The following is a 12,510-nucleotide window of genomic DNA, read 5'->3' on the forward strand; positions in this document are numbered from 1 at the left end:
AATTATTTACTTTTTTGTTGGCTGTTTCCTCGTACTACTGTATAAGCTTCCTAAGCGCCTGGGGCAGTGCATCTATCTGCACTCAGTAGGTACTTTTTAAATGTTGAATGAACATGGATAGTGCATTTCTGGCATAGAACTAGAATCATATGTGATATTAACCAAATCATCCTAAGGGTTTTCTTGAAGAATCGGCAAGCCAAGTGGATGATAAAATCCGTATGTCAAGTGTTTAAGTGCATATACATCCTACCAAAAATAATTTGTTGTCATATAATGGTAGTCCAGTGTCTGTTGTCAAGAAAATAAGGTGTTTTTTTTTTTTTTTAAGGAAGTTTTATTCGGTGGTATTCAGCTAGATGAAGGTAGCATGGAGGTAGGTGGTTTCTGATAGAAGAAAATACAGTCAATAATCAAGAGTGTGTGGCACACTTGAGAAAATGAGAAATAGTTCTCTGGAGTTAGAGTTTAAGGAGGAAAGGGATGAGAGAGAAGGCTGAAGAGCAGAGCTTTGTCATCCATGGAGTTGAATGCTGTGCTGAGAAACTTGGATGTAATTGTCTCTATTAACAGTGGAACCCACAGGAAGGTTTGAAGGCTTGGAAGGCTATGCAGTTTGGAAGGATCTCTGGTTTCCTGGTGGAGGATTCTCAGGAGGAGTCAAGAGTGAATAGCTTAGAACAGGTGGAGCTTGCCATATAATCAAGGTATGGAATGATGAAACCACTGAATTTCAGGAATTTGAAAAAGAGATGTCATGAATGGGGCAGATATTAGCAGTAGTCTGGATATGGAAGATGAACAAATGTGAAACATCAAGGATGATGTCTCAGTTTCTGGTTTGGAGAACAGAGTGAATGATGTTTCCTTTCTATAAGAGAGGGAAAAAGAGAGAAGACGGAGGATGGGGGAGGAACAGATGATCTAGTCAGCATGTATAGTTGTACAAGGTGTGCACCACCCAGAAATACCTGGCTAAGGTGAAGGAGTGAAGCCTGGAATCTATCCCTTCATCTGTTTACCAACCTTTTTATGGCTCGGAGCTGCATATACCAGGGAAAAAAAAAAAAAAGTTCCTTCTTTCTAATCACTACCAAGACACCACATGGGCTAACCACAGGCTGAGATGAACTTACTTTTGAAATTGTTACATATGAAGTGTTTGTGGTATAACTAAGTAGAAATGTCTGTTACACAGTTAGACATACAGGTCTGGATCCCCTAGGGAGATCTTGGCTGGAGATGCAGGTGTTAGAGTCATCTCTTTGTTGAAATCATGAGTGAATGACCTCTCTTAGAGTAAACAGTGAGACAAGAATATGTGTTGGTGTCAAGTGAGGAATACACAGTGGGGACCACACCTTCCATTCTTATTTTCTGGGCACTTGCTAGAAACAAAGTGCCTTGGTCAACACCACTCTTGGGAAGTTATTGAACAAATATGGTGATTCATGATTCTGTTATTAAGGTAAATGGATCAGCTAAATTTTTAGAAATCTCATAAGAGCCATGTTAGTATACCTAGAGTCTCCTCTTAAAGCTGTTGGAGAGGGCTTCCTGTTTTAACGTGGGTAAGACATGTAATGCTCTGATTTTCTTCATTGGCTGCATCATACACATTAATGCATTTTTACTGCTTATGTATTTGTTCTTGTAGTATTCCATATGCAGTGAACCTCTAATAGAGCTGTCTAACCCTGGAGCCAGTGGATCCTTGTTTTTTGTGACCAGTGACGATGAATTTATCATCAAAACAGTTCAGCATAAAGAAGCGGAGTTCCTTCAGAAGCTACTGCCAGGCTATTACATGGTAAGTGCATGTAATTAAAGCTTCTACTTTAGATTTAATTACTTTCCTCCAGTTTTTTTTTTTTTTAATGCTTTTTTTTATTTTCAGTAACTCTGGCATGTTTCTTTCTCCTTGGTGAGGTTTATTTTGCATTTAGAGTATACTATGAAATTGATTGAATAGATTTTGAGAAGTAAGTAGAACTATGTAGTAGTCCTGGGCTTATATCCCACTCGGCCATCAACTAACTTGTGTGACCAGGAGTAAATAAGGTAAGCTCTGAGCCTCAGTCTTTGAAGGCTGGCAGACACCTGTCTTCCATGGTGGTTGTAATAAAGACAGGATCCAGGATGCAGGATAAAGGAAGCAATGTATTGCAGAGCACTTTGTATGTAGTAGTAATATGAGTAGTTAACATTCATTGAGGACTAAGTTGTAAAACTGATGAGGTAATTGAGACAAAGATAAATGGAATCACTTGCCAAGGGTTATTTAGCTAATGAGCTATAGATCCGGGGCTTGAACACAAACAGTGGGGGTCCAGAGGGTGCGTCTTTAACCCGTGCACCTTATAGGGCCACGCATTCAGCATTAGCCACTTTTAGCCATCACACTTCAGAATTGAGGATGTCATAGGTTAAATGCAACATGAAGATCACCTTCCATGCAATGTTTTAGAGACAAAGGAACTATAACCTAGCCCAGAATTTGGATTTGCTAAACATTTAGACCAGATTTTTCCTGTTTTGATGATAAATTCATCGTCACTGGTCACAAAAAACAAGGATCCACTGGCTCCAGGGTTAGACAGCTCTACTAGACATTCACTGCATATGGAATACTACAAGAACAAATACATAAGCAGTAAAAATACATGAATGGGTACGACGCATCCAATGAAGAAAATCAGAGCATTACATGTCTTACCCATGTTGAAATAGGAAGCCCTCTCCAATGTTTGTTTCCAGGCAAACATTTTCCTCAGTAGATTTGTTGTTTTCATACCTCTGATTTCTTTGTACTTTCATGGCAGTTATTACTTTTCTGTGATTGGAATGGTAGCAGGATTTTAAAAGCCACAGTTCTGCTATTCATTTGCTATGAGAGGTGATAACTGTCATCTTTGTTTCAAAACAAAATTGATGAGATACACCACACAGCTCATTAGAGTGTAAAAATATTTTTAAATTCCAAAATCTGCTCAAGATAACAGTAACTGCCCTAAGTTAGTCTCACATATAAATATAGGAATTGAAAATCTAAACAAAAATCTTAGTGGACAGCATACACAGATTTTAAAAGATTTTGATCCTGAACAAAATTTTTTTTTTTTTAGCACAAAAAATGTAGCACTGGAAAAATTTTTTTAGCACAAATTATCTACTTTATATTAGGGAAAATAGAAAATACAGAAAAGGAAAAAATGCAACCAACTGTATTTATTTTCTCAGAGATACACATTGCTAGTATTTGGTATATATCCTTTCAAATGTATCCTAGTCATATACACATTTTTAAATAATTTAAAATTGCAGTCAAACTCACATAGTACTCTTTGTTAATCTTCTAAGTGAGTAAATCTTAAACTTCTCTATTTCTAAGCTTAGGTAGATTAGTCTCTTATTGTAGAACTGCACTGTCCAATATGGTAGCCAATAGCCATATGTGGCTATTAAATTAAGTAAAATTTTAAAATTTAGCCTAATCAAGTAATTTTATACCAACCATGTAATATATATAATAATATAATTCATCTTATTAACAAGAAAAAATGTGAGCATTATGTGGTTATCCATCTAAATATCCGAGAGAATTCTTAAAATTGGAAATTTTTACATAATAGGTAAATAAATCAATAGGCATAAAAACCAACATTTATCAATCTCCCAGAGTTCACATATCTTCATGGAGAAGAACAAAAGCTCTTTCATTGAAAGTAGTAGAAAAAGATAAGGATGCTTTCCATCAATGATCTTTTCTAATGTATTGCTAGAATTTCCAGCAGTAACTTTTTGAGTATAAAAAAACATAGAAGAAAAGTATAAACACTGTTCTGTACAGATGATGAAATTGAAAATGAGCAAAACTTCAAGAAAATAAACCAGTAGTTTCCAGAGGTAATGAAAATCCAGTAGATTTGCAGGATATTTGGTAAATAAATCCATCATATTCTATTATGTAGATCATATAAAGTTGGAGAGTATAAGGGGGAAAAAAGAATTCCATTTGTGATGACAATAATTTATAATGATTGTTATTAAAGATATAAATAAATGAAGACATACTATAATTCTGATTGGAAAGCAGCTTATAGTAAGTATAGCGTATGAACAATACTCCAAAAAGAATTTATAAAATTTTATTTAATAAGAACTCAAGTGCTTATGTCTATAAAACAAATGAACAAGACCAATATGAAGGAAACTACAAAATGTTATTGAAGGACATAAACAGAGTTCTGAAATAATAAATGTGCATCATTCCTGAACCCAGAATTATAATTTTAATTGCCCACATAAATTTATAAATCCAGTCTAATTCCAATCAAAAATTCTAATAGGATTTTTTCCCCTGAACTTAACAGAGCTGGTTCATTTGAAAGTGAAAACAAATATTATATTAAGAGTAGTTTTAAAAACAAACAGGAAAGCAAGCCTATAGAAATGGACAATACATTTTGGCAAAGGAGAATATGTTAGGCCTGCCATAACATACACCAGAAATGTGTAAGTCTGTACTAGTATTAAAGTGGTGGCTTTTGTACAGATCGAGACAAAAAGAGCAATGGAGTCAAATAAAGTGTAGAAATAGACTCGTGTGTATTTGACAACTTATTGCCTGACGTAGGAGGGACTTAAATTCAATTGAGAAAGGACAGACCGTTTAATAAATGGTTATCCATTTGAAAAAAGAAAAAATCCCCTTTTTCAGATCTTTTGCATACAGTTACTTGCAGACAAGGGAAACAAAAGCAAAAAAATAAATAAATGGGACTGCACCAGACTAAAATACTTTGCACAATAAAGGAAACTATCAATGAAATGAAAAGATCACCTACTATATGGGAAAAGATATTCATAAATGATATATATGATGAGGTTAATATCCAAAGCCTATAAAAAAAACTCATAAAACTCAACTTGAAAAGTAAATAATAAGCAACTCACTTAAAATATCTTTTAAAAATGTCAAAAACAGGCACATGTAAAGATGCAAATCAAAATAGAGAAATACAAATCAAACCTCAATGAGGTATCACCTCACACCAGTCAGAATGGCCGTGTTTAAAAAGCCTATAAATAATAAATGCTGGACAGGATGTGCAGAAAAAGAAGCCCTCCTACACTATTGGTGGGAATGTGAAATGGTGTAGCCACTGTGGAGAACAGTATGGAAATTCCATGAAAAACTAAAAATATATCTACCATATGATTTTGCAATCCCACTCTTAGGCATATAGATGGAGAAACTCTAATTTGAAAAGATGCACCCCAGTGTTCCTAGCACTATTTACAATAACCAAGACATGGAAGCAACCTTAGCATCCCTCAACAGGTGAATGGATAAAGAAGATATGGTACATATATAAATAATGGAATATTAATCAGCCATAAAAAGTAAATAATGCCAATTGCAGCAACATGGATGGACCTAGGGATTCTCTTACTAAGGGAAATTAAAGCAGATAAAGAAATATGTGGTGTCACTTTTATGTGGAACCCAAAAAATGCAAATGAACTTAATTTTAAAACAGAAAGAGTCTCACAGACATAGAAAACAGACTTACACTTACCAAAAGGGAAAGGGGTAGAGAGAAAAATTAGGAATTTGGGATTAATAGATATACTACTTTATATAAAATAGATTAACAACAGGGTCTACTGTATAGCACAGGGAACTATATTCAGTATCTTCTAAAAACCTGTAATGGAAAAGAATCTGAAAAAGTTACTTATATATGTATACAGTTATATATGTGTGTGTGTGTGTGTATAAAACTGAATCATTCTGCTGTACACCAGAAGCTAACACATTATAAATCAAATATATTTCAACAAAAAAATGAAAATAAATTGGGCACACTATCTGACTAGACATTTTCCCAAAGAAGATATACAGATGGCACAGGAAAAGATGCTTAATATAACTAATCATCAGAGAGATGCAGATCAAAGCCACAGTGAGATATCACCTCACATCTGTCAGAGTAGGTATTATCAAAAAGACAACAAATAGAAATTGTTGGCAAGGATTTAGAGAAAAGGGAACCCTCATGCCCATTGATGGGAATGTAAACTACTTTACTATGGAAAACAGTATGGAGATTCCTCAAAAAATTAAAAACAGAACTATGTATGATCCAGAAATACCACTCCTGGGACTTATTCAAAGGAAACAAAAACACTGCTTTGAAAAGACACATGCACCCCTATATTCACTGCACCATTATTTTACAAAAGCCAAGATATGGAAGCAACTCAAGTGCCCATCATTAACTGAATGGAAGAAGAAGATATGATATACATATGTAATGTTCATTACTCAACCAGAAAAAAGAATGAAATCTGGCCATTTGTGACAACATGGATAGACCTAGGGGGTATCATGCTGAGGGAAATAGCCATACAGAGAAAGACAAATACAGTAGTGTTTTACTTATATGTGGAATCTGAAAAACAAAATAAATGATCAAACATAAAACAGAAACAGCATCATAGACAGAGAACAAAGAGGTGGTTGTCAGAGGGAAGAAGGGTCAGGGGAGGAGAGAAACAGGCGAGGGAGATTAAGAGGTACAAACTTCCAGTTGCAAAATAAATAAGTCATAGCTATGAAATGGACAGTGTGGGGACTATATGTAGTATCTTTGTATTGTGATAGGTTTTAACTAGACTTACTGTGATGATCAGTTTGAAATGTATAGAAATATCTAATCACTATGTTGTATAACAGGAACTAGCATAGTTATGTAGGTCAATTTTACTTCAAAAACGAGCACATAGAAAAGGAGATCAGATTTGTGGTTACCAGAGGTGGGAGGTGGGGGGAAGGGATAGTTAGAGGAAGGTAGTCAGAAGATACAAGCTTCTAGTTACAAGATAAATAACTACTAGGGTTGTTAATGTAAACATGATAAATATAATGAATACTGCTGTGTGTTATATATCAGGGGTCCCCAAACCCTGGGCTACAGACTGGTACTGTTAGGAGCCAGGCTGCACAGCAGGAGGTGAGCAAGTGAAGCTTCATCTGTACTTATAGTCACTCTGTGTCACTCACGTTACGGCCTGTGCTCCGCCACCTGTCAGATCAGTGGTGGCCTTAGATTCTCGGAGGAGTGCAAACCCTACCATGAACTGCACATGCACACGATCTAGGTTGCGCACTCCTAATGCGAATCTAATGCCTGAATATATGAGGTGGAGCTGAGGCAGTGATGCTGGCCCTGGGGAGCAGCTGTAAATACAGTTTTCACTAGCCCAATGAATGTAATGTACTTGAGTCACCTAAAACCATCTCCTCCAAAACCCCTGGGTCTATGCATGGAAAAATTGTCTTCCATGAAACTGGTCCCTGGTGCCAAAAAGATTTGGACTGCTGTTACACATGAAAGTTGTTAAGAGAGTCAATCCTAAGAACTCTCTTCTAAACTTGCTGTGATACTCGTTTCATGATGTACATAAGTCAGATCAGTGCTCTATGCAAACTTAGTGCTGTATGTCAATTATATCTCAGTAAAACTGAAAGAGAAAAATTAATCCCATACAGAGTAAAAACCAAATGTAATCACCAAAACTATTAAAAACTTGTAAGAAGAAGGAAGAAATTTATAACCTTGGGGTATAAAAAGCCTTGCTAAATAAGAAACAAAAAAAAGCATGAGAAGCAAGTTCATAAATATAACTACATGAAAAGGCAAAACATCTATAAAACCAAAAATAATGCCAGATATCAAATTAACATAAGCACATAGACTATTTCCAGAATGATAGAAACAGGAAACAGTTTCCACAAAAGCTGGGAAATGGGGGAGGGATTAAGGATAGAAGAGAGAGTTTTCATTATATAAATGCCTTTTAGTGAACTGTTTTTGGTGCTTCCCTGTTGGCTCATTTGTTAAGAATCTGCCCACCTATGCAAGAGACATGGGTTTGATCCTGGGGATGGAAAGATCCTCTGGAGAAGGAAATGTCAACCCACCCCAGTATTCTTGCCTGGAAAATCCCATGGACAGAGGAGCCTGGTGGGCTATAATCCATGGAGTCGCAAAGCAGCTGGACGTGACTTAACAACTAAGCAACAACAACCCAAAAAATTATTTTTTTGTTTTCCCATACTTTTAAAGTGAAACAAAAGCAGACACATATTCCTTATTTTTATAGCCCAGTGATCTGATGGTTAAGACTTTGTGTTTCCAGTGAAGCGGGGCGTGGGTCCCATCTCTGGTTGGGGAAATTCTGCATGCTCTGTGAGGCAGCCAAAAAACAAAGTTAGATTGTCTATTTTTGTAACAAAAAAGACAACATACTGGAAGAAAATATTTATCCCAAGTAGAAGAGGAAAGTAATAAATATCCAGAATATATCAAGAACTCCAACAATGACAAAAAACCTAAGGAAAAATGAGCAAAGGAGAGTAACACAAAATTATCTTTAAGAGGTGGCTAAACATACATAAGTGGAGAAGGCAATGGCACCCCACTCCAGTACTCTTGCCTGGAAAATCCCATGGATGGAGGAGCCTGGTGGGCTGCAGTCCATGGGGTCACTAGGAGTCGGACACGACTGAGCGACTTCACTTTGACTTTTCACTTTCATGCATTGGAGAAGGAAATGGCAACCCACTCCAGTGTTCTTGCCTGGAGAATCCCAGGGACGGGGGAGCCTGGTGGGCTGCCGTCTCTGGGGTCGCACAGAGTCAGACAGGACTGAAGCGACTTAGCAGCAGCAGCAAACATACATAAGAATGTTAAATTTCTCTAGTTCTCTGTGTTATTCACATTTAAAGTAACTTGAAAACACATTTTCATTTTTCACCGACCTTGCTTCCAGAGATTGTAAAGTGGGATAATATTCAGCATTGCTAAGAGTGGTGGTATATATGTAACCCTATGAAATGTGGTTGTAAACTGGTCTGGTCATTTTGGAAGACAATTTCTCAGGAGCTATTAAAATTTTAAATGTCCACCCTTGTACCCCAGCAGTTAATTTTCTCTTGAGCTACCTTAGAGAAAAATCACACATGGCACTAATCACATCTCTGCCTGTTTTAGTTGTAACTAATTAAAGAAGGAAATTCTGTCCATTTTCAGTTCTGCTGTTGCTGCTGCTATGTCACTTCAGTCTTGTCCGACTCTGTGCGACCCCATAGACGGCAGCTCACCAGGCTCTGCCATCCCTGGGATTCTCCAGGCAAGAACACTGGAGTGGGTTGCCATTTCCTTTTCCAATGCATGAAAGTGGAAAGTGAAGTTGCTCAGTGGTGTCCAACTCTTCGCCACTTTTAACACCCTGAGTTCAGAATGATAAAGTTGCAGTTCCCATAAGCTGACTTAGAAACTAGATTTGGAACAGCAAAATTTTAACAATGACTGTTAACAAGAGTAATCACATTCCATTTCTAATTATCATTTTACATGAAAATGCATCATAGTGGAGTGTTGCTTTGTAAAAGTACATTTTAAACATTTTTTTTTCTTTTTCTCTTTTTAGAATTTAAACCAGAATCCAAGAACTCTTTTGCCAAAATTTTATGGACTGTATTGCATGCAATCAGGGGGCATTAACATCAGGATTGTGGTGATGAACAACGTTTTACCACGCTCCATGAGAATGCACTTTACGTATGACTTGAAAGGCTCAACCTATAAGCGAAGAGCATCCCGAAAAGAGAGAGAGAAATCTAGCCCCACGTTTAAGGACTTAGATTTCCTGCAGGACATGCATGAAGGATTGTATTTTGATACAGAAACATACAATGCACTCATGAAGACACTTCAGAGAGACTGCCGGGTAAGGAAATGTCATTGTTGTGAATGCCTTTGCAAAGCTATCTGTGGTAATGTACTTTTTTAAGGAAGGTCCAAAGGCCAACACATGGAATGCCTTCATTCCCAATCCTTGTGCTGATCCATGCTTCCTTGTCGTTGAAGGAACTGGTGGATGACGATGCAGTTGTCTGGAGTCTATTAATTTTACTAATAAGAGAAGTCAGCCTTCCTTGATCAAATGACACAAAGATTTTTGTTTCTTTTCATCCTCTGTGGGAAAGATAGTTAAAATGAAAGGAAAAGAAATTTGGGTTTAACACAGTGATTATTGAGAAAAGCCACATGGACGAAGTAAGATTCCAACAGGGGAGAGAGGCTTAAAGAAAATGCACTTAATGCAATTGATAAATGGATCTCTAGAAATCTGTTGTAGATGCCAAACCATGGGATGGATTCATTTACTGAAACTGCTTTATATGATCTGTGTAAGAAATGATCAGGAGTGAGATTTGACAGAGCAAAGGCCTTTCCATGCAAAGTAGCCAAATCCTTTATCAAAAGGATGCGAGTTCTCAGCCAGCAATGAGTAAGAAAAAAACTAAAACCAAAGTTGAGGATAAATATTTCTGACATGGTAAATTTACAGAAAGTAGGTAAAAGCCCTTTTGGAGAAATAGATGAGAATGCAATGAGAATGTAACTCTGCTGGGTTCTGAAGGGTGATGATCATTTGATCAAAAGATTGTCAGGGGTGTTATTTCTTGGTCCAGATGAACTTTTGAGAACTACTCAGTTCTCAGCTGAGTTGAGCATGTTGGAAATGGGCCGAAGGAATGATGATAAGGGTTTGGGTCCAGGCCTGATCAGGGCTTTCTAGAAGAGAGGACAGGATTCATGGGGCCTGATCACTGGGAAATATGCAGTGTGTCTTGGCTTCCTGGGCCTTCTGTGGACCTGGTCAGATGACCCACATTGTTGCTGGGGAGGGAAGATCCCTTCTCTGCCAGGCTTGAGCTCAGCTGAAGGTGAAGAAGGCAGTCTTGACTCCTCGTGTAATGTATAAAGTAGGGGATCCTCCCCGAGAAGCACAGCCCACTGTCGCTGTATTTTGTCTTTCTCTGTGTTAGAACATTTATGAAAACGCAGAAAGATGCATTCTTGGAGTCGTTTCTTTCGTTGGTAGAGGATTTACCCCACAGTTCCTGTTCTTTAGCTGCCATTCATTGAATGCTTCAAGATTGCCAAGCTAGCCTAAGATTTTCCATTTTTAAAAAATATTGAAGTATAATTGATTTACCATTACAGTGTTGTGATAGTTTCAAGTATTCAGCAAAGTGATACAGTTATACATATGTGTGTGTGTGTATCCTTTTTCAGATTCTTTTCCATTATAGGTTATTACAAGATACTATCTTGTTTGTATATATATATATATATCTTATATATATAAGATATATATACAATATACCTTGTGCTATATAGTGGGTTCATGTTGGTAATCTATTTTATATATAGTACTGTGTATATGTTAATCCCAAACTCCCAATTTATCCCTCTCCTTCCTTTTCCTTTGGTAACCATAACTTTGTTTTCAATGTCTCTGAGTCTATTTGTGTTTTGTAAGTTCACTTGTATCGATATTATTTTTTTATATTCCACATAGAAGTGATACCATATGTTTGTCTTTCTCTGTCTGACTTAACTTCACTTAATATCCTAAGTTCATATTTCATTTCATTATCTCAGCCGCCATGTGACATCAGTACCATTCATACTCCCATTTTTCTCTCTCTTTTTTTTTTTTTCAAAGTTATCAGTACATTTTAATGGCTACAAAGAATGCTAGAATTAACATCAGGTTTTGGTATGAACATACATTTTCAAAGGAAATGAGACACTTGTAGAAATGGTAAAGGCTTAACCATCCTGGGATGAGATATGAAGAAACAAGGTAATTTATTGGTTTGGATTAGATTTTGGTTGCAAGAGAATAGTTCTGTAAATTAAACACAAATTATTATTATTAGTTTTTTATTCTCATGGCAGATCCTGGAGATGTTGGCCCAAGGGCTGGTGTGCTCTGTGGAACCAAGCATCTTCTTTCTTACTAATCAGACATTCAGGCCTCTTTTGTTAAGTGACCACAGATGCCCCCAAATTTGCTTCACCTCCAACCTTCATGTTGTCCTTCTAGCATTTGTTGTCCACTCCCAGCTCAGAGCAGAAAGGCCCTCTCAGCCTGGTCCTTCCCTCTCACGTTCCACTGTTCCTGGGCAGGCTGTCTTATGTGTCCTCTTCACTCTAGGTGGGCCTGGGGTGTTTCAGAGGAAGTCCCCCAACAGGTCCTTGTTCTCATCTAATCCCAGCACTGCCCACATGAGAGTCACTAAGCTACTCTGTGATGACTGCACAGAGAGGATACTTGTTCACTCCTCTTTTTTTTTTTTTAATTTGGAAGATAATACTCCTATTTTAATTGGTGAATAATTAAGTTCTTAAAAAGATTAAGAAACCTGTCCAGCATCACCTAGCCAGTTAGTGGCAGAACCCACCCTGTTTAGGGACAAAGCATGTGTTCTTAACAACTGAAATTTACAGACTCAAATGTAAGGATTTTTTTTTAAACTATCTTTTCAGAAATCATGGGAAGAACAGTGAGAACCAAGCAAAAAAAAATATCCAGCTGAGCTGTTCAGATATCTGGGTGCATATGAGTGACTCATATTTTTCT

At 37.0% G+C, this 12,510-nt stretch overlaps 1 protein-coding gene across 7 annotated transcripts in view; it reads left to right on the forward strand.

The window, feature by feature from the left end:
• PIP5K1B (phosphatidylinositol-4-phosphate 5-kinase type 1 beta) overlaps positions 1-12,510 on the forward strand; it is a 346,077-nt gene that overhangs the window by 200,396 nt on the left and 133,171 nt on the right. For all 7 annotated transcript variants that reach the window (XM_015472494.3, XM_015472493.3, XM_002689633.6 and 4 more), the window contains 2 exons: positions 1,658-1,810; positions 9,502-9,801. In XM_015472494.3, the coding sequence (XP_015327980.1) occupies positions 1,658-1,810; positions 9,502-9,801 (453 nt within the window). The remainder of the gene's footprint in view (positions 1-1,657; positions 1,811-9,501; positions 9,802-12,510) is intronic.

This window comes from Bos taurus, chromosome 8 (assembly GCF_002263795.3).
Source record: "Bos taurus isolate L1 Dominette 01449 registration number 42190680 breed Hereford chromosome 8, ARS-UCD2.0, whole genome shotgun sequence".
Taxonomy (NCBI): Eukaryota; Metazoa; Chordata; class Mammalia; order Artiodactyla; family Bovidae; genus Bos; species Bos taurus.